Source organism: Orcinus orca, chromosome 9, assembly GCF_937001465.1.
Source record: "Orcinus orca chromosome 9, mOrcOrc1.1, whole genome shotgun sequence".
NCBI lineage: Eukaryota > Metazoa > Chordata > Mammalia > Artiodactyla > Delphinidae > Orcinus > Orcinus orca.
Genome location: NC_064567.1, coordinates 70,097,209 through 70,120,654, shown reverse-complemented (window position 1 = coordinate 70,120,654; position 23,446 = coordinate 70,097,209). Strand labels below are relative to the sequence as shown.

Here is a 23,446-nt window from a genome sequence, read left to right as displayed (position 1 = left end):
TTAATATGTAGCTGATTTTAAGAAAATGCAGCCTAAACTGAGCACAGAATTAGTGGGTCAAATCTTACCATGTGTAATAGTATTTGCTGGTGGTTTTTCTTTGCTGTGGAAGAAATTTCATTCCTATTTAACTAGACTTCTGTAGGTAGGTAGGTAGGTGGCTGGATGGCGTGCTAACCCATGCTCTCTGTCCTCCTCTCCTCCCCTTTTTTCCTTTTTTCCTTTTTTCTTTCTTTGTTCGTAATTGCCTTCTTTAGTTAGTTCAGCTTTAAATTATTTTAAGAGTATTTTTTCCTACATACTTTCACAGCCTTTTAAAAATATTTAAATTGTGCTGTTTTAAATTTTAATTTCAGTCACGTTTTTCTCATCATGTCAAACAATAGTTTCTTTTGTTTTCTAATATTAATAACCAGTTATTAAAGTTTTGATTAAATGTGGACCTAGATTGGCTTTAGACTCTATTTCTGGATCTTATTATTGATCAAGAAAGTAAACTATGCCTTGTTTTGCTCCTAGTTTCTCTTTTAATTTGACATGTCTTTGGTGGGAAGACTTAAGAGGTGGGCAGACCACAGAAGGAGGTAGGAGGCATATAATTGAATAAGGAGGTTAGAGAACTGTTTGTTTACTCATTTTAATTTTCACCTTGCTGTTAACCAAGGGGTAATCCTAGGTGGGATTTCCTATTTTTGTGACCAAAGTTTTGAGGAACCGAGAAGTGTTCTTGGGCATTTAGAGTTGTTGAAGTTGGAAAGCAACACCAACTGCCTATTTCAAGAGTAATAGAAATTTCCTTTGAAGGCCCATCTAGAGATGCAAATTATAAATAATCTCTTAAGGGCTACAAGCCATACATTAACTTTAAACTGTTTATGAATATTGCTTTACCATATATTCATTTGTGTTTTTAACAGAGGGATATCTTAATTGGTAACCTAATTTGCTCAGATATAGACTAAAATTCTGAGGGAAAGATGTTAATTTTAATAATTCACTTAGTCTCTAACGTTAATTTTTAAAAATAATTTTAGTTGCTTTTTAATTAAATGACATTACACATGGGATTTTATGTATCTTTTGTTCTATTAATTGTATATTCATTTAAGAATCTAGATTTTGAATATTTTTGATCCAGATCAACCAAGAATAAGTAGACTTTATAGATATATTAAAAGTCAATCTATTTATCCTTCATATTAAAGAATAATTTTATTTGTAATATTAATCCAGTGGGACAGAAATAGCAAAATACCTCTGACATTTCCTAGTGGACTTCACTCTGCAGTGTTTACCTCATATCTACATTGTATTAGACAACTTAATATGATACTGTGAGAATAAAATATATAATAATTGCTTTCCTGTACATAAATACCTTTTTTTGGGGGGGGGAGCAACTTAGGTACATAACTATTTTCACTGAAATATCTGGCTTGGAAAACAATGGGAATAGGTGTTTGGGAATAGTGTACCACAATTTACTGTTTTGTTATATCTTGGCTTGTGTGACTTTTGTTCTTGGTGTTTGAACCTTAGATAGATAAAGCAGTTTCAAAAGTTTTTTACTGTATACTAAGTTGAATTTCCCTTCTCACAGAATCTTTTAATGGGTCTCCTACAGGAAGCATAAATTTGGTAAGTACTGTTATGAGTACTTTAATTAATAAAGTGGCCTGAAAACAATGTGAAAGACTGAGCCTTAACATATGTAAATAAATGATTTATTAGAAGTCCCCAAGTCATCCTTTGTAAGAAGTTGTTATGCTTTTAAAGAAATACTGAATTCACAAATAAGGGATCTGTTAATTAGAACTTAAAAATGACATGAAATTTTTTTTCATTTTAAAAAATGTGCTTAAGCCACACCTGAATGATTTAGTTGCAGGTGATAAAAAATGATTTTATTATTTTCAACCCCAGTATTTAATATTTGAAAATGACTCTGATCAGTGCTATGATGGGCAGTAAATTTGTGACATATAAATGTTTACACTGGAATTAGTTTTTTCTTCTTGTATTTAGAAAAGAAATATAAAATTAGTTGGGATATCTGAAAACTTAAAAGATATTTCTTTAAAGTCTACACTATAAAAGATTCAAGTTATTGTAAAAAAACCCTTTTTTTAAGCTTAGAGGGTTTTACAAGAATTAAGCAACTGTATTCTATGATTACAGGTTTAAGAATGACATGTTTTTAGCATATAAACTGTCATTGACATTTCATATATTCAAGGTGAAGTGTGAAACAATGAACATTTCAGTTCTTTTATATATCCATCCTTGCCATTGAATACCTTATTTCATAAAATGCTGCTGGAAAGAAATATTAGTGTTCTGTGACAGTTTCAGTCCAGAATTTGTGGGGGATGGGCGGAGATTGTTTGCTTTGTTTTTCCTTCTACCTACAACACATTTTCTTTCAAACTTTTTGTGATAGCTAAATAGTTTAGAGGTCCATTGTCTTATGTTTCTCACTACTACATTTATTTCTAAAATTACTTTATTGTATAAATGTTCTATTATTGTGCAACGTATAACCTTTAACAAAACACTAAAGCAAATCAGCCATAGCGTTATGTCATATATTTAGTAACATTTTAAATGTTTTCCTAAATTATTTGGTATCATTACCATTTACTTCTCATATTCCACAGAGTTATAATGAAAAGGAATAGGTCCTAGAGAATGAAGAGTGTTAGCAATATAATGCCCATTATATAGAAAGTTTCCAAATGTGATGAAACTTTTCCTTGGTTTGAAATTTTTTAATATTCACCTTTGTAGTGCTTGTACAAGTGTTTGAACACTAGTAAAAAATATTTTTTTTCTTCATTCCCTATTGGGAATAAATGCTTTTTTGTAAAAGAGATCCCTTTTATCACATAGTGATATAAACCAGAACAGTGTGGATTGAAAAAGGTCACACTTGAGGTCAGTGACTTACAGTTTTTTGGTTTTCACATCTGTTAAATCTAAGCTTTTAAGTAGCTAGACTGTTTTCAATTCTATTTTTTTAATAAATAGATTTTAATGAATAGCTGCATTTTAAAAAATAGTTTAAGATTATAAAGAATTGTTTTAAAAACCATCAGATATTTTTCATGTTTGATGAAGATAACATTTATTAATTGTATTAAAATTATAAACTAGATCATAATAGTTTATTCCAGTATACTAAGCAAAGAAAATATTTAATGTCGTGGTTTACTCATTTTGTGATTGAAACTGACACATAAATTATAAACATTTTTAGAAGTGCCATTGTAGTTGTGTTTGCTCAATTGATTATCATAGTAAATTAGAATTTTTGGTTTTTATCTTAGCATAGTGTTAAAAAAAAAAGCACTTTTTTTTTTTTTTTGGTAAGGAATTCAAGAATCTTAACCCAAGAATTACTTTACAAACTGATTTTATTTCAGGACAGCATTAATGCACTTGTTTTGAAATCACAGTTTTCTATGACTAATCAATACTTATAGTTCTAAATCACAATGTAGTTCTGTAGTTATTATTTCACCAGTTGTAACTTTATGTAGTCTAGTTGATAGTTACATATGCATTGTAACTGTGACTAATGGTTAAGAGATATCTCATTGGATTTTTTTAATCATATTTAATGAAAATAATATTACTTGCATATTTTAAATGTGCTAAAAAGACACTTATATATTATACAGAGTTTTTCAACAACTTCTGGGTTGCATAGTATATAAGATGCTAACATGTTTAAAGTAATAAGTAAGCGGCATTTAGCTTTTTAAATGTTACCTGCAAGGGAAGGTTACCAATAATAATGATGTTTTTTTTGAAAAAGGTGATTGTTTTATATTCTTGGTGCTAGCTTGTAATTAGAAGAAGATTACAGTAGATAACAATCTTAAATTTTGTAGAATATTCCATTTCCTCTGGGGCTTCTATCTTTCATGTAAAAATAATACTAAAACAAAAGTTGTGCTGTTTCTGTCAAAATGTTTTATTGTAGGTCAGGTGAGCACTTAAAAAAATAAGTGCATTCTATATCTCTTCAAAGTATTTTCATTCACTTTATATCCTGATAGAATTGTAGAACAGGTATTACACCATTATAACATTGGGAAAACTGAGAAACAGGAAAGACTAGTTGATATGGCTAAAGTCTCTTAAGGTATCAGTGGTGAAGCCTGGACTAGACCTAATTTAATTGAATGGTTCTCCCACTTGATTTGTGGTTAATCTGTATGGAATTATCAAATTTTGCTTCTCCTGATGATCAGTCTTTAGTAGGTAGAATTTTGGCTTTCTTCTTAGACTGTAATTGCTTAATTTAAATGGCTTTGTGTCATATGCATGGCTTCATTTAAGTCATTTAGATGACTCTTAGTAATACTGGTAATATCACATTAATACTCCAAAGTTCATTCAATCCTATGGTTTTCTAAGTGTAAAGTATGTCTGAATCATATAATGTCTGTGTGTTATAGGTCCCCAAGACCACTCCTATGTTTATTGATTTACTAAGAGGACTCACAGGTCCCAGCATAGTCATACTCATGGCTAGAATTTATTACAGCAAAAGGATATAAAGCAAAATCAAGAAAGGGAAAAGGTGCATGGGGCAAAGTGCAGAGAAAACCAGGCACAAGTTTCCAAGAATCCTCTTCCATGGAAGTCACATAGGACAGACTTAATTTCACCAGCAGTGAATAGGACAACATGTGTGAAATGTTGCCACCAGGAAGGCTCATCTGATACTAAGTGCCCAGGGTTTTTATTGGAGGTGGATCACACAGACACCCTCTGCCTAGCATATACTAAAATGACTCCCAGAAGGAAAGCAGGTATTCAGCATAAACCACATTGTTTGTACAGATAGTTACGTAGAGTGAGCCACTCTTAGCAGTTAGGGAATGGAGGGAACTTTTTCTAAATCTGACTTCCCAGATATTGTCCAAGGGCCAACCTTGAAAGCAGTCCTTTCTAACGAGAGCAACTTCAAGTCTGTTGTGTTAATTCTTTTCCATACAGTCTGCCTTCATTATATGCGTTATGTTCCCTTCTTTGTATGTGTGGGTGTATGGATATGTAGCAAAAAAGTTTTAAGTTTAGAGCTAAAGTCCATAGTTACAAAAGATTTATTCTGAATCGATCAGTAATACTTTTTGTTTATGGAATAATTTTTGAAAATTATTTAAAATATCTTAAACTGTGGATTCACTTCATTTAGTGAGTAATCATAATAATGGCTAACATTTTTTATGTTAGGCAGTTTTCTAAATGTTTTACATGTCTTTTCCTTTAGTCCTCACATAACCCTTTGATGTAGGTACGATTGTTCTCATTTTATAGATAAGGAATCTAAATTAACTAAAACTATTTCTAAGTTAACAACAGTGTTAAGTTAAAGAATACAAAGTTGGCTCTAGTATATTTCAGCATTAAAATTGAAATGTTGATTTAAGAATATGTCTGCTTATTTTTATCCACATTTTTTTTTTGCCATGTATTGAATATATATAATTGAGAAGAAGCAAATTATAGTATGTGGACAGGTAATGAAGGAAGAAATAATCTGATGTATTAAGTTGATTACTAAATTACTTTGTTTTATAGTTTCTTAATCTTAGGTTCTCTCTCTCCTATTAGTATAAATAAAGAGGATTATTGTTTGGGGGGGAAAGATACAAATAATATAAAGCTTACATAGGGCAAAGATGAGTAATGTTATATATGATGTAGAATTCTTTAACATTTTTTTTTCCTGTAAAATTTAACAATTTTGTGTTCTGATTCCCCCCCTCCATCACCCAGTCTTTAGATGACCTTTCAAATGTGTCTTCTGATGACTCAGTACAACTTCATGCTTACATTTCAGACACTGGTAAGAGACTTCATGGTTTAATTATTACTTAAAAACTATTGACTATTACTACTCCTACATTATTTTCCACATTTATTTTTATAAATCATTTTTGTGTTCTGTAGTCATGTTTTCAAATTACTTTTTTTCTGTAACATGTTCTTCATTAAATTCTATGATGTTTATTACATGGGTGTTTCCTTTCTTTAAGGTTGTCACTGTTATCGTTTGAAAAAGGTTAAATTTTAAGCATTTTGTCATGGCTAATAAACTTTGAAACCAGTCTTCTTTTTCTTTGAGTCTAGCTGATAATTGTCTGCATAATTCTTATTAAATTGTCTTGGGGCAGATTTTAGTTTAATATTTGTTTTCATACATGCAGAGTCAGATTAGATATCTGGATAAATGAAGCTTTTTGGTATAGGAGTTTATAGAAGTTCAACAAATGCTTGGATGAGGTGAGATTCATGACTGAATCAGCATATGTGCAAAGTGGCTAGTGAACTGAGGAAAAAAATCAATTTCCATCATTGTTATTGGGTTATTAGATAATGCCAATGCCGATTTTCTTATTTGGCTTCTCAGTATTCCTACAATATAGGAGTGTGTTTGTCAGATTACATACTGAAGTATAAACGTACAGATAAATACCTGAGTTCAATTTCATACTTATAATTTAGATAATTTGGAAAGAGATTTAATAGTACAAGTGTAGTTTTAAAAAGATCATTTGCATCTATTTTTTTAAGATCTTGTTTTCTTTTCACTGGAGCTGGAGTCTAATTTTCCATTGTGTTTTCTGCCAGATTTCTGTAATAAGTTATCTATAATTGCTTTTTCAGTTTTTCCTTTATCTTTTCCAAATAGTTGGTGCATACGTTGTTGTCAATAAAACCAGAGGGTCTAGTTGCGTTTCTTTCTAGCTTTTGATACATTTGTCTCACTTTTTCCTTCCTTAAAATTTTAAAATTCTTTTAAAAAACTATCTTCTTTGTTGAGTTGTCTTCGAAATATGAAAGCCTTTGTTAAAGTGCAACATTTAGAATTTGTCCTTTTATTTCTTTCTTCAAGTCCTTAAACTTTTGTGTGTAGAAGAAGATACTAATGTCCATATTTCTTATGTGGATCTTTCTCTTCTCTGAGGGTTCTAGTTTTCTAGCTGCTTTGTCCATTCATTCAACAAGTATTTATTAGCTTCTTAAAAGATACGGAAGCATAATACTAAGCATTTTTAATAAATTGTAATTTCTGTCAGACAAATTTATGTATAAACACTAAAGGGGCAGCATAGTATAGTGGTTAAGAGCACAGCTTTTTGTCCAAATTGCTTAGGTTCAAACTCCAGCTCTTCCGCCTAATAGTTGGGTGAACTTGGATGAGTTCCTTAACATCTCTGTATCTCAATTTCCCCATCTGTAAAATGGAATATTAATGATAATAATAATAATACTTGCCTCATAGGATTGTTATGGGACTAATTAACTGTATTCGTAATTACATGGTGGGCATTATATATTAGTGTTTGTTCAATAAAGATTTCTTTTATGAGTTGGGCTTCAGAGTCTCTTTGAGTCTGGATCCCATGTCCTTAACATCTGTATGATGGGAAGTAGAACTTAAGAGTCCAATGCTATTTAAGGAGTGATCCATAGACTACAGTGTACTGGCTTCTTCACTGAGAAATCTTGTTTTAAAAAATACTGGCTACGTTAGGCAGTGTGTTTAGTGATGAGATTTATTTATATTCTGATCCTAGTTCCTTGTCTGGCTATGGATTAGGAACGAAGAGGTTGCACATCACCTGTTATGAGTAGTAACATTGTCCTAATGCAAACAAAACCTGTTATTTCCACTATAATATCTCACCATCATGTCAAAATATATGTAACCTCATTATCTTTTAAAATCAAATTACCTTTCTGTCTTAGTGCTTCTTTTATAATAGCCCCATTATTCTTCCTATTGTGCATGCATCCTAGTCATGATCTCCCTTGCCTATCAATTTGTGACAAATCTGATCATTCTTTTTTAGAATGCTTTCTTACATTCCTTTCTTCTTTCCTTTTCTATTTCTTGCTATTCTCCTTGTTCTTATTAACTCCTAATTGGTTATGGTTTGCTGCCTAATTGGCCCCTGCTTCCTATTATCCTTTCCCAAACGTATCTTGAACACAACAGGTGAATCCATTCCCTTGTTGCCTTGCTAACTCTGTTGAGTGATGGTGGTTCTCTTGGGTGATGAAAAATTGCTGTACACTTTGTTCCACATAGTCGAAAAATTGCTGTACACTTTGTTCCTCCGAGTGAAGGATATTTGAAAGAGGTGAACAGTGAATATTAGAGTTAAAGCCTCTGACAGCAAGATGACCCAGGTCTATCCCTAGTCTTCTATTTTGTCAAGTCAGGAACACTGATATTAGATGGTAAGGGAATGAAGGACAATTTTGAATAGAAAGTGCAAATCTTAGAAAAATTTTAATGAAAGGCTGGGAGAGGTTCCTGTCCAACTACGTTTGCCAGTATAGATTTGTAGCTATTATATTATTAAAATAATTTACTAAGAAGCTGCACAGACCCTTCTTTGCCTAATTATATACAAAATACAAATATTTAGTCAGCTCCAAAGCTTGGCCACTTTTTTTTTTTGTAATTATGGATCAGTATAATCTATTATTAGAAGAGCAGTTTATACTTCTGGTCAACATGGTAGTCTAAACTGCTGTGGGAAATCTTGCTTCCCACACATCTAAGGGCTGAAAACAACAGAATAAAAATAGCTAAAAGGGGAAATCTACAGGTGTAATAGACCATGAGGAAAAGCAAATTTAGGGAAATGAAGAGGAATTGAAGCCAAGGAGCTTATAGGAGTGTGAAGACTGCTGTCTTGATTTTGACAGCATTTTCATGCCCTCAAGTTTAGAAGAGGCAGGATGGGCTAAGGCAAGGAGAAGCTGGAACACAGTCATTTGCATAAAGCCCAGAGTCACAGAGGTGGCTTGATGTGAAAGAGGAACCAGAACTTAACCTACTGTCAAAGGAAAGAACAAAGAATGTCAAGGTTGTGGTTGGGAATGGTATCTATCACCCATATGAAATTGAAAGCCTGTCTTGTATCGCGATATTGGTGTGTCTAGATTCAGCCATCCTGAAGTGGTTGTGTACCACAGGGTTTCCTAGCCCAAGAGTATGTTAAAAATATTTGTAGAGATAAAACGAGGCAAGAATACCACACTATAAAAAAAGAACCATATGAAATTATAGAAGTAAAAAAAATTACTTATTGAAATTAAGGTGAGTGGCTGAATTAAGAAACGGACCAGGTACAAATGAGTGGAGACTGATAAACTTTTAGAGACCTGAAGAGATGATCTAGAATAGAATACAACACAGAGGGAAAAAATGGAACATGAGAAAGACAAAATGATTCAAAATATGTCTTTTTACTTAAGATTAGTACAGAATAGGAATAGGTTTTGATTTTTGAGACTACCTGGCTTGGATGGTTTGTGTCAATTAAGTAGGAAAATAACTATTTAGAACAGTCTTCAGAATAAATTACACTTGTAAATTGTTGAATATTTTAAACAAGAAAGAGATTTGCCAAAAGAGAAGATAGGTCTTATCCTATAGCTTTTGCTTGCTGTTCAGTTAAAAAGCTATCGAGTTAGAGCTGAATAGTGAAGGCTAGTACAGAGGTTATTATTTTGTTTCTGTTGTTTTTCTTCTATTAAATTTAAGAGACTCTAATACTATAGTATGAGGTGGTACTGTGTTATCATAACTGATAATAAATAAAAGCTCATTGGGAAGAGAGTCCAAAGTAGACATCACTGTGTGGTTGGCAGTATCATCATAAACTTGTAGATCATTTTGTAATGTAGCCATCATATATAACGCATTATGGATGTGAGTACAGAGGATGGGAATCTATTTTATCCTTTGGTGACATCCTTTCGTCTCAGTCTGTCATTTCAAATTCTTCTTCATTTCATGTTGTCCTTTTTGTTTGTTTTTGTTCTTCATCTTCCTCCTTTCTGTGTCTTTTGTTCCTTTTCATTTTGTTTTAAATGACTAGTATATGCTGACTATGACCCATATGCTGTGGCAGGCGTTTGTAATGATCATGGCAAGACATACGCATTATATGCCATCACTGTACACCGGCGCAGTCTAAACAGTGAGGAGATGTGGAAAACCTACCGTCGTTATAGTGACTTCCACGACTTCCACATGAGGATCACTGAACAGGTAATGAGGTTTTTAAAGTTTGTGTACTTTACATTGTTTCCTGATTCCATGTTTGATTCTAAATAGCTCTGAGGGATGCTAAGGTATTGACCAAAGCTAAGTAAATAAGGTAAGAATTTTTTTATAAGCAACATGAATGTTATAATGATTTTGCACATTTAACCAATCAAATTTTAACCAGTCTTAACCATTGTGGACTAGTGATGAAGTATCAGTGGTATACCTTGGAAAATTAGAATAAGTGTATATTTCTGATATTAAGAGTGTGTGTATGTGCTGTGCTTTGCAGAGATATTTGGGTTTGGTTTAAAGTAGGGATGGGGATCACTGGACATTTGGTGGTTTTATTTTTGGCAGTGTAATTTAAAACTATGGTTATTTAAAATGGCGTCCTTTTCCAAGTGTTAACAGTTAAATCCTTGATCCATTAAGTTATGAAGAACCAAAATCTAAATTAAGTTTAACATTAACCAAATAATGTTTTTAATTCTTAACAAATATAACCCTCTTGTTTCATAGAAGTATGAGGACTCTTAAACATAACGAATGTAAACAAACTATTTCTCTGTTTTATTTTATTTTTATTTTATTTTTTGCGGTACGTGGGCCTCTGACTGTTGTGACCTCTCCCGTTGCGGAGCACAGGCTCTGGATGCGCAGGCTCAGCGGCCATGGCTCACGGGCCCAGCCGCTCCGCGGCATGTGGGATCTTCCCAGACCGAGGCACGAACCCGTGTCCCCTGCATCGGCAGGTGGACTCTCAACCACTGCGCCACCAGGGAAGCCCTCTCTGTTTTATTTTTTATTAAATATTCTTTTCTTTTTAACTTAGAACAAAATAACTTATCACAGGATAAATTGGAATAGGTGTTCTGTGACATTTATTTTAAGTCATGAGAATCCTTCTTTCAGGGTTTTAAAATAAACAATTATTATTAAGCCAATAAAATAATAATAATTAATGGTGACATTTGATTGGGTGGACTCAAGCTTTGAAATGACAGTTTACTACTTAAGTAATCAGAAAGTGTATATATATATATATTTTGTTGTTGTTGTTGTTGTTATACGCGGACCTCTCACTGTTGTGGCCTCTGCCATTGCAGAGCACAGGCTCCGGACGTGCAGGCTCAGGGGCCATGGCTCATGGGCCCAGCCGCTCCGCGGCATGTGGGATCTTCCCAGACTGGGGCACGAACCCGTGTCCCCTGCATCGGCAGGCAAACTCTCAACCGCTGCGCCACCAGGGAAGCCCCAGAGAGTATATTTTTCAATTAGGGTAGTGGAAAATATATGGTTGCCACCATGATAATCTCATTAAAGTACTTCGTGAATAGAGTGAGATAAACTATTAATAGCTCAAAAGTGTTTAGAGACCAGGTTAAGCCTGGTCTCTAAACACTTTTGAGCCCATATTAACTGGACTGTTTTTATATATTCATAAGGAAATTACTAACTTTGGACATAACTGTTCTGTTGTTCTTGTTGAATAGATCTTTTCTTCATGTTTAGCTTGATTTGTTTGCACAGGTGAAAGAATTTTCTGCCCCACGTTGAAGAAATAATTGCTTTATTTACTTTTTATATTATTACCTGTTTCATATTGTTTTAAAATCACATAGCTCGGAGCTTCTGGGTTGGCAAACACGTGGTACGCTCAGACAGGGCATTGATGCTCCATGCCCTTTTCCATATCTTGCCTTATTCATCACGTCCATCTGGCTGTTTTTGAGTTATATCCTTTTACAACAAACCAGCAATCTAAAAACGTCTTCCGACCCCTGGCCTGGCTTAGAACATCACCGGTGCTACTCATGTCCTACGTTCCTCCCAGATCACATGCCAGCCTGCCACTGCTTCTCAGAGCTCGATTTAAGTAACCAAGAGGCTCATCTCCTGAGTTTGAGAACTTCCCTTGCTCCACTGTCTTGTATTCCAGATTTTCCTATCCATCTTGCCCATGAGACCGTGAGCTCCCTGAGGCAAGGATCTCATCTCTCTTGTACTCCATTCTGTCACCTGCACCAAAAACAGCCTGGAACAGACCGTGTGGCTGACAGGGTCTTCGTTCTCTGGCTGGGTGTCAGGCCCGTGCCTCTGAGGTGGGAGAGCCGAGTTCAGGACATTGGTCCACCAAGAACTCCTGGCTCCATGTACTATCAAATGGTGAAAGCTCTCCCAGAGATCTCCATCTCAACGCTAAGACCCTGCTCCACTCAACGACCAGCAATCTACAGTGCTGGACACCCTATGCCAAACAACTAGCAAGACAGGAGCACAACCCCTCCCATTAGTAGAGAGGCTGCCTAAAATCATAATAAGGTCACACAGACCCCAAAACACACCACCAGACACAGTCCTGCCCACCAGAGAGACAAGATCCAGCCGCATCCACCAGAACAGAGTCACCAGTGCCCTCACCAGGAAGCCTACACAACCCACCAAACCAACCTTACCCACTGGGGGCAGAAACCAAAAATGAGAACTGTGAACCTGCATCGTGCGAAAAGGAGACCCCAAACACAGTAAGTTAAGCAAAATGAGCAGACAGAGAAACACACAGCAGATGAAGGAGCAAATAAAAACCCACCAGACCAAACAAATGAAGAGGAAATAGGCAGTCTACCTGAAAAAAAGTTCAGAGTAATGATAGTAAAGATGATCCAAAAACTTGGAAATAGAATGGAGAAAATACAAGAAACATTTAACAAGGACCTAGAAGAACTAAAGGTCAAACAAACAATGACGAACAACACAATAAATGAAATTAAAAATTCTCTAGAAGGAATCAATAGCAGAATAACTGAGGGAGAAGAACGGATAAGTGACCTGGAAGATAACATAGTGGAAAAAACTACCACAGAGCAGAATACAGAACAAAGAATGAAAAGAACTGAGGACAGTCTCAGAGACCTCTGGGACAACATTAAACGCACCGACATTCGAATTATAGGGGTCCCAGAAGAAGAAGAGAAAAAGAAAGGGACTGAGAAAATATTTGAAGACATTATAGTTGAAAACTTCCCTAATATGGGAAAGGAAATAGTCAATCAAGTCCAGGAAGCACAGAGGCCTATACAGGATAAACCCAAGGAGAAACACGCCAAGACACATATTAATCAAACTATCAAAAATTAAATACAAAGAAAAAACATTAAAAGCAGCAAGGGGGCTTCCCTGGTGGCGCAGTGGTTGGGAGTCAGCCTGCCGGTGCAGGGGACATGGGTTTGTGCCCCAGTCCGGGAGGATCCCACATGCCGCAGAGCGGCTGGGCCCGTGAGCCGTGGCTGCTGGGCCTGCGCGTCCAGAACCTGTGCTCCACAGCGGGAGGGGCCGCAGCAGTGAGAGGCCCGTGTACCACAAAAGAAAAAAAAGCAACAGGGGAAAAATAACATACAAGGAAATCCCCATGAGGTTAACAGCTGACCTTCCAGCAGAAAGTCTGCAAGCCAGAAGAGAGAGGCAGGACATATTTAAAGTGATGAAAGGGAAAAACCTACAACGATTACTCTACCCAGCAAGGATTCGTTCAGATTCAATGGAGAAATTAAAACCTTTACAGACAAGCAAAAGCTAAGAGAATTCAGTACCACCAAATCAGCTTTACAGCAAATGCTAAAGGAACTTCTCTAGGCAGAAAACACAGACAAGGAAAAGACCTACAATAACTAACCCAAAGCAATTAAGAAAATGGTAATAGGAACATATATGTTGATAACTACCTTAAATGTAAATGGATTAAATGCTCCAACCAAAAGACATAGACTGGCTGAATGGGTACAAAAACAAGACCTGGTATATATGCTGTCTACAGGCGACCCACAAGAAAGAAATCATAAATTTCAGATCAGAAATAAATGAGAAAGAAATGAAGGAAACAGTAGGAAAGATCAATAAAACTAAAAGCTGGTTCTTTGAGAAGAGAAACAAAATTGATAAACCGTTAGCCAGAGTCATCAAGAAAAAAGGGAGAAGACTCAAATCAGTAGAATTAGAAATGAAAAAGGAGAAGTAACAACTGACACTGCAGAAATACAAAAGATCATGAGAGATTACTACAAGCAACTCTATGCCAATAAAATGGACAACCTGGAAGAAATGGACAAATTCTTAGAAATGCACAACCTGCCAAAACTGAATCAGAAAGAAATAGAAAATATGAACAGACCAATCACAAGCACTGAAATTGAAACTGTGATTAAAAATCTTCCCACAAACAAACGCCCAGGACCAGATGGCTTCACAGGCGAATTCTATCAAACATTTAGAGATGAGCTAACACCTATCCTTCTCAAACTCTTCCAAAATATAGCAGAGGGATGAACTCTCCCAAATTCATTCTACGAGGCCACCATCACCTTGATACCAAAACCAGACAAGGATGTCACAAAGAAAGAAAACTACAGGCCAATATCACTGATGAACATAGATGCAAAAACCCTCAACAAAATACTAGCAAACAGAATCCAACAGCACATTAAAAGGACCATACAACATGACCAAGTGGGGTTTATTCCAGGAATGCAAGGATTCTTCAAAATATGCAATTCAATTAATGTGATAAACCATATTAACAAATTGAAGGAGAAAAACCATATGATCATCTCAATAGATGCAGAGAAAGCTTTTGACAAAATTCAACACCCATTTATGATAAAAACCCTGCAGCAAGTAGGCATAGAGGGAACTTTCCTCAACATAATAAAGGCCATATATGACAAACCCACAGCCAACATCATCCTCAATGGTGAAAAACTGAAAGCATTTCCACTAAGATCAGGAAGAAGACAAGGTTGGCCACTCTCACCACTCTTAATTCGCCATAGTTTTGGAAGTTTTAGCCACAGCAATCAGAGAAGAAAAGGAAATAAAAGGAATCCAAATCGGAAAAGAAGAAGTAAAGCTGTCACTGTTTGCAGATGACATGATACTATACATAGAGAATGCTAAAGATGCTACCAGAAAACTACTAGAGCTAATCAATGAATTTGGTAAAGTAGCAGGATACAAAATTAATGCACAGGAATCTCTGGCATTCCTATACACTAATGATGAAAAATCTGAAAGTGAAATCAAGAAAACACTCCCATTTCCCATTGCAACAAAAAGAATAAAATACCTAGGAATAAACCTACCTAAGGAGACAAAAGACCTGTATGCAGAAAATTATAAGACACTGATGAAAGAAATTAAAGATGGTACAAATAGATGGAGAGATATACCATGTTCTTGGATTGGAAGAATCAGCATTGTGAAAATGACTACTACCCAAAGCAATCTACAGATTCAATGCAATCCCTATCCAACTACAATGGCATTTTTTACAGAACTAGGACAAAAAGTTTCACAATATGTGTGGAAACACAGAAGACCCCGAATAGACAAAGCAGTCTTGAGAACGAAAAACGGAGCTGGAGGATAAGGCTCCCGGACTTCAGACTATACTACAAAGCTACAGCAATCAAGACGGTATGGTACTGGCACAAAAACAGAAAGGTAGGTCAATGGAGCAGTGTAGAAAGCCCAGAGATAAATGCACACGCATATGGTCACCTTATGTTTGATAAAGGAGGCAAGAATGTACAGTGGAGAAAAGAGAGCCTCTTCAATAAGTGGTGCTGGGAAAACTGGACAGGTATATGTAAAAGAATGAAATTAGAACACTCCCTAATTCCATACAGAAAGATAAACTCAAAATGGATTTAAGACCTAAATGTAAGACCAGACACTATAAAACTGTTAGAGGAAAACATAGGCAGAACACTCTGTGACATAAATTAGAGCAAGATCCTTTTTGACCCACCTCCTAGAGAAATGGAAATAAAAACAAAAATATACAAGTGGGACCTCATGAAACTTAAAAGCTTTTGCACAGCAAAGGAAACCATAAACAAGACCAAAAGACAGCCCTTAGAACGGGAGAAAATATTTGCAAGTGAACCAACTGACAAAGGGTTAATTCCCAGAATTTACAACCAGCTCATGCAGCTCAGTATCAAGAAAACAAATAACCCAATCCAAAAATGGGCAGAAGACCTAAACAGACATTTCCCCAAAGAAGATATACAGATTGCCAACAAACACATGAAAGGGAGCTCAACATCACTAATCATTAGAGAAATGCAAATGAAAACTACAATGAGGTATCACCTCACACCGGTCAGAATGACCATCATCAAAAAATCTACAAACAGTAAATGCTGGAGAGGGTGTGGAGAAAAGGGAGCCTTCTTGCACTATTGATGGGAATGTAAATTGATACAGGCAATATGGGGCACAGTATGGAGTTTCCTTAAAAAACTAAAATTAGAACTACCATACAACCCAGCAATCCCAGTACTGGGCATATACCCTGAGAAAACCGTAATTCAAAAATAGTCATGTACCACAATGTTCATTGCAGCCTTATTTACAATAGCCAGGACATGGAAGCAACCTCAGTGTCCATCAACAGATGAATGGATAAAAAAGATGTGACACATGTAAAAGACACGAAATTGAGTTATTTGTAGTGAGGTGGATGGACCTAGAGTCTGTCATACAGAGTCAAGTAAGTCAGAAAGAGAAAAGCAAATACCATATGCTTACACATATATATGGATTCTAAAAACAAACAAACAAAAAATTGGTCATGAAGAACCTAGGGGCCGGACAGGAATAAAGACACAGACCTACTAGAGAATGGACTTGAGGACACGGGGAGGGGGAAGGGAAAGCTGGGACAAAATGAGAGAGTGGCATGTACATATATACACTACCAAATGTAAAACTGATAGCTAGTGGGAAGAAGCCGTATAGCACAAGGAGGTCAGCTCCGTGCTTTGTGACCGCCTAGAGGGGTGGGATAGGGAGGATGGGAGGGAAATGCAAAAGGGAAGGGATATGGGGATATATGTATATGTATAGCTGATTCACTTTGTTATAAAGCAGAAACTAACACACCAGTGTAAAGCAATTATAGTCCAATAAAGATGTTAAAAAAGTAAAATTAAATTAAGATATACATTGTAAAAAACAGCACATATATCTCTTTTTTATTTATTTGCATATTTATGGGAATTTGGTATAATACGAAATTTTCTTTCTGTGAATACTTGTAATTTTTTTCTGTTCCAGACAGATAATTTTAAGAGGAGTTTGATTAATTTAGACTCTAACAAAATAACTGTTACATTTAATTTTTTATTAATAAGTTTTAATGTTTTAAAGTTTTGGAAATAAATTGTTGTTTTGCTGAGTACTGTTATATTGCCTTGGTGTATTAGTTTGCTAGGGCTGCCATAACAAAATAACATAGACTGAGTAGCTTAAACAGCAGAAATTTATTTTTCCATAGTTCTGGGAGCTAGAAGTCCAAGATCAAGGTGTTGGCAAGTTTGGTTTCTCTTAAGGCATGTCTCCTTGTCTTTCAGATGGCCCCCTTCTTGATGTGGCCTCATATGACTTTTTCTTTGTGTGCTCGCATCCTTTGTGTCTCTTTGTATGTCCAAATTCCCTCTTATAAGGGCTTTGATTTGATTTAACTACCTCTCTAAAGGCCCTGTCTCCAAATACAGCCACATTCTGAAGTATTGGGGGTTAAGGTTTCAACATACGATTTTTGAGGGAATAAAACATACTGGTAATGCCTGAATAAACTATGCATTCTATAAAATTGAGTCAGTAGTTTAAGATACCATGGATAAGTCCTATTCTAGGAAACTAAATATCTTTTAGGACACCTTGAAAACTGTAAATGTACTTCTATAAGGTGTCATTTTTAAAAAAATTAATTCATAAAACCAGGTACTCTATATTGTACATTCATTCATTGTTGACCCATTGTAATATTTTGTGAACCACCAAACTTGTGACTATTACTACAGCATAACATTTGCCCTGTAAATCAGGTGTCCCCATCCCCCAGGCCGCAGATCACTATTGGTCTGCGACTGGGCCGCACAGCAGGAGGTGAGCAGAGGGCAAGGGAGTGAAGTTTCATCTGCTGCTCCCTATCGCTTGCATTACCGCCTGAACTATACCCCCATCCACCCAACCCTGGTCCGTGGAAAAATTGTCTTCTGTGAAACTGGTCCCTGGTGCCAAAAAGGTTGGGGACCGCTGCTGTAAATGACCTCCCCCTCGCCCCCCTTTTTTTTTTCGCCTTGGCTAGGGCGAAAGAACTGCTTTTAAGTTTCATGCATTAACATGTAATGAACTTGTTCTCATTATAGCTCCAAGCGACCATCTGATCTGCCATTCCATTTAATAATTTATCAGAATCTTCCAGTTTAGGGATGAAAATTATCCTACACCTTTTCATTTCCTCTTTTTTTTAATCTCTGCACCAGGAATGAGTTTTCTTTACAGAAGCCTTGTTGTTTTTAAACAAAGAATGGTTTTAGAAAGTTTGTTGCACTTCTGAATGTGTATCACAAAGGAAAAGCAATGAGGCTGCTCATTCAAGTTTTAGATACTAGGTATTGCTGGCCAAGCACAATTCTTTGCTCAGTGACTTTGCTCTTCCACTTTGTTAGCAGCTAGTGTGGTTAAAATCTGTGCTTCATCAAGGCACAGTAGATTCCTACATATCTGGACTTTTGAAGGTGGAGTCTGTAAATGCTAGATTTCAAGTATGTACACTTAGTTTTTTTTGTTTGTGGCTTTACAAAGATAAGATACATACTTGATAGCTTTTAATTTGTTTTTTTCTTAGTTATCTATGAGTTTATTTTTCATGCAGTTTCATGTAGAAGTATGTGTTGTACTGTTTGTATATAGAGAGTTATGATATAGCTGTAATCTATGTTTTGAAATTTGCTTTTTATTCCTTTAATAATTAGCTATTACAGTGATTAACTGATTTGAAGTCATCAATATAAAATATTTCTTTGAGTTTTTTTTACCAAACCAGGAACTCACAACTTTGATTATTAAAAATTTACTGGCTAATACTTTATTCACAAGTTAAAGCGTTGTTAAACAAAATATTTTTTTTACGTTTATTATTAATTTTAATAATATTAAAGACACATAATTTACAAATAATAATAGAGTATTCAGTACTGTATCATAAGTTCTTTTTAGCCAATTGAATAGCAAAATATTTTTTAAAACCTTTTGTTATGAAACTTTTGAACAATCTTAAAATCAGAGAGAGTATAAAATGAAACTCCATGTGGATATCACCCATCTTCATCAGCAATCCATGTTTGTCATTCTTAGAAAATAACTTCTTTATAATAAATAACATTCGAACTGTGGTTTGGACATACTTGGACAGTATTTTATATTTTCTGGTTTTGGCTTAATATATTGCAGAATCTGTTCTAGATGCTTTTGATATGTAGAGAAATTGTCAGTTGGAAAATACTTTTCTGTTTTTGAAAAAAAAATTAAGATTACTGAATGTATTTTGTTTTCTAGTTTGAAAATCTGTCAAGCATATTAAAGCTTCCCGGTAAAAAGACTTTTAATAATATGGATAGAGATTTTTTAGAAAAGAGAAAAAAGGATCTAAATGCATATTTGCAGGTAAGTTCATTATTATTACCCATAGATTTTCATTTCAATATAGCATAGAAATATAACTGATTTCTTTATTAGAGAATGTTTGTACTATAATAGTGGGATAGCAGCCACTTTTGAGGTGCTGAGATGTAACATGCAATCTGCTCAGTAATTTATAAATATTATTTCTCTGTTTGTTTATTAACTTAGAAGTTTTCTGGACACTCAGTGCTAGGAATTTTGCTTCTTCAGGTTTGGATGAATATACACACACACCGGCAGGCACACATCCATTCTACACTACTGTAAAGTCTAGGAAGTCTAGGTATTTTACAGCAGACAGTTAAATGTTACCAGTTCAGTAAATAGTTGCTCTTCATGATGTATCCAAAGCTAGTAGATTTTTTTTTTCTTTTCCATATGGCTTATTACATGGTATTAAATATAGTCCCCTGTATAGATTTTTATTCTCAGATAAAGTGAATAGCTGCCTGCCATGGTCCAGAATGATTCTAAAGCTTCTAAAAATTACAGGATAATTCAAGAGAGGAATAGATCCAAGGGACTTTTCAGAAGTGTAGCATGCTAAGCATGTAGATTTCTCTTCTGGAATAATGGGATAATAAAACGTGTCTCATAGGTTACGTACTGCATAAGCCGTTGGGACTATCAGAAATAACTTTGTTTTAGACCTGGGTACCCAAATGCCAGATTTTAATAGTATCACTTTATGGTTTTTTATAGTAATGAATGATTTATAAACTTTTCTCATCTATTAGCTCCCCACTTCTCTCTTTAGAACAGGGGTCAGCAAATTCCAGCCAGCAGACCATATCCAGCCTGCCGCCTGTTTTATTAAGAGTTTATTTTATTATTAGAACACAGCCACCCATTTAGTTTACTGCTGTCTATGACTGCTTTTACACTACTACAGCAGAGTTGAGTAGTTGCAGCAGACTCCATGCATCACAAAACCTAAAATAATTATTATATGCACCTTTACAGGAAAAATTTGCCGACCATGTCTTAGTATTATATTTAGTGAAACTTAGCTAATACTGTACTTGATATTTTGTTTGGAAGGTTTCTCTCTCTTAAACATTTATAGGTTTAGTTGGGTTTGTTTATAACCATAATTGTAATTCCATGGCATTATAATTTACTGAAAGGGTAGGAAAAACATATACATCTACTATTACTCACCTTTGTCTTCTGGCTTAAGGCTAAATATCTGAAATCATTTATATGACTCTTGTCAAACATTTTGATTTTTTAAAATGTATTAACTTGAGTTGCATTAAAATCTGTATCAGTTATTTATAAAATTTAGAACATAAGCACGTTTCTTCCAAATCTGGGGCCATAAATATGTATTTTAATTGTGGCTATACTGTCTACTTCTTAGGTAATGATCTCAATATGTCAAAACATCTTTAATTGAAGAGATTAAGCTAGAATGTTAGACTGTATCATTAACAGTGTAAAAGCAATACTTTGTTTTGGGCCTTCTAATACTTAAAAAAATTTGAATTATTTTATGTACTTTCTATTAATGTTAACTTTAAAATTAGAATGTGAAAAACATAACAGTTTACTGATGGTGGGTCTTCTTAGTATAAGCTATAAAACCTGAAAATGGAATAGTAAATAACATTTGGGGGAATTCCGTGGCCGTCTTGTGGTTACGACTCCGTGATTCCACTGCAGGGGGTGTGGGTTCGATTCCTAGTTAGGGAACTAAGATCCCACATGCCGCGTGGCACAGCCAAAATAGATAGATAGATAGGCAGGTAGATAGGTAGATAGAAAAATGTGTTAAAAGTTTTTTAAAAAAATAACATTTTTACTATACATTCTTAACTTTCTAGCAGATGAAATTATAAATAATAGTTAATTTTCAGTATACTATCAATATAAGATACCTCTTTTCTTTTCCTGTTAGTTACTGTTAACTCCTGAAATGATGAAAGCATCCCCAGCTTTGGCTCACTATGTGTATGATTTCCTTGAGAACAAAGCCTACAGTAAAGGGAAAGGGGATTTTGCTCGTAAGGTAAGCAGACCATTGCATTGGTTTTCTTTATAGGTCTGTTTTCATACTTTGTTTTTAATAAAAGAAGATAAATTTGTATTTGTGTGTATGTTTTAAAACTAGAAAACTTTATTAAATGCTCCTTGGCATGTTTATCTTCTATGCTTTATTAAGCCTACTATTGAAGTATATCTAATAAATACAAACTCCTGTCTTTACATATTGATTAAAATGTAGCAAAAGCTTGCAAGAAAAAAAAAGCTTTTGAAATGATACAGTAAGGAGAGTTGGCCTAAGACAGGTCACAGCTTTCGTTAGCTTGAGTAGGAGCTACTTCTTATTGGGAGGAAATGTCTTTTATTTGGAGTAAGGATAAAAAAAATGTTAAATAGGATATGTTCCTGAAAGTATTTGTGCCTTTTGAGTGAAATATTTATTGTTTAAAATTCTGGGGACACAAGACCTATTAAGATGCTAGCTTAAGGCAATAAATGATTTACTGCTCAAATTGGGCAAGATAGGCTCACTGGGTGAGAACACAAACATTGGAATCAGGCAACCTTTGGTTCAAATTCCTGTTCTGCCACTTACTAGCTGTGTCCTGCAAAATGTTACTTAACCTTCTGGGCTTTTAATTTTCTAAAGATTGAAGGTGTTAATCCTCAGTGTAGAGCATGTATGGATCAAATGAGATAATCTATGTATTACAGTGCCTGTCTGAATAAACGTTGGCTCTTAGAAGTAGTAACAGTAGTAGCAGGAGCTGTAGCAGCAGTTGGGAAAGCTGGAAGTGGGAATTCTGTGGATTATTTTTGCAACTTCTTAAAAGTCTGAAATTATTTCAAAATGAAAATTAAAAGTAAAAGACTTCCCCACCACTCGTTCTTCTAAAAAGGCTAACTTGCTTAAAAAAGATTAAGGAATTGGTACAAAATAAGTAAGATTAACAACTGTAAGCATAAGAACTTCATGTGATTTCTCAAGGATACTACGGTTTAACATCCAAGTGAATGTTAACATTTCTAAGTGGAATGTTTTATTTTAATAAGAAATTCCAGGTTATGTACCTTATAATGGTAGGAAAAAAATATGGTGGACTTATCTTTATATTTTGTGATTGAAGTGATTGAGTTTAAATTCCAGCTCTAAATGGCTTTATTGTCAATAGAGATGCATTTCAGTATTCCATCTTTTTTATGTTTACCTTATCTTCTCTCAAGGTTGTATCAATTTTAAGATAAACTAATAAATTGATAAGAGCTTTTTGAGATAAAAGAAGCATTATATTAAATGTAGACAATGTCTTTTTTACCAACCAGCAGTTGTGCATGTATATATGTAATGGGTAGGCCAAAAAGTTGTTTTTCCGTAAGATGGCTCTAGTAGTGCTTAGTTGTCTTTAACTTCATTCAAAACAAGTTTGTTAGATTGTATTGTGACAACTGTCATATCGGCGTGCATTAAAAAAAACATCAAAATTGGTAAATTTTTGTGTAGCCATTTTAATATTAAAGAGGGAAGAAAAATAGCACTTTTTGCATATTATGCTTTATTATTTCAAGAAAGGTAAAAACACAACTGAAACGCAAATAAAGATTTGTGCAGTGTATGGAGAAAGTGCTGTGACTAAATGGGAAAGTGGTTTGCGAAGTTCCGTTCTGGAGATTTCTCGCTGGACGATGCTCCACAGTCGGGTTGGTTAGAGCAATTGAAGTTGATAGCTATCAAATTGAGACATTAATTGAGAGCAGTCGACGTTGTACCATGTGGGAGATAGCTGGCACACTCAAAATATCTAAATCAAGCACTGAAAATCATTTGCACCAGCTTGGTTATGT

The 23,446-nt window shown here is 34.9% G+C and overlaps 1 protein-coding gene across 5 annotated transcripts in view; it reads left to right on the top strand.

The window, feature by feature from the left end:
- SNX13 (sorting nexin 13) overlaps positions 1-23,446 on the top strand; it is a 138,154-nt gene that overhangs the window by 89,118 nt on the left and 25,590 nt on the right. For 2 of the 5 annotated variants that reach the window (XM_033440893.2, XM_033440922.2), the window contains 5 exons: positions 1,601-1,638; positions 5,791-5,860; positions 9,915-10,087; positions 19,493-19,600; positions 21,519-21,629. In XM_033440893.2, coding sequence (XP_033296784.1) covers positions 1,601-1,638; positions 5,791-5,860; positions 9,915-10,087; positions 19,493-19,600; positions 21,519-21,629 — 500 coding nt within the window. Of the gene's footprint in view, positions 1-519; positions 585-1,600; positions 1,639-5,790; positions 5,861-9,914; positions 10,088-19,492; positions 19,601-21,518; positions 21,630-23,446 lie in introns of those variants that run through there. The other 3 variants (XM_004263466.4, XM_033440940.1, XR_007479101.1) reach the window with 2 other exon arrangements.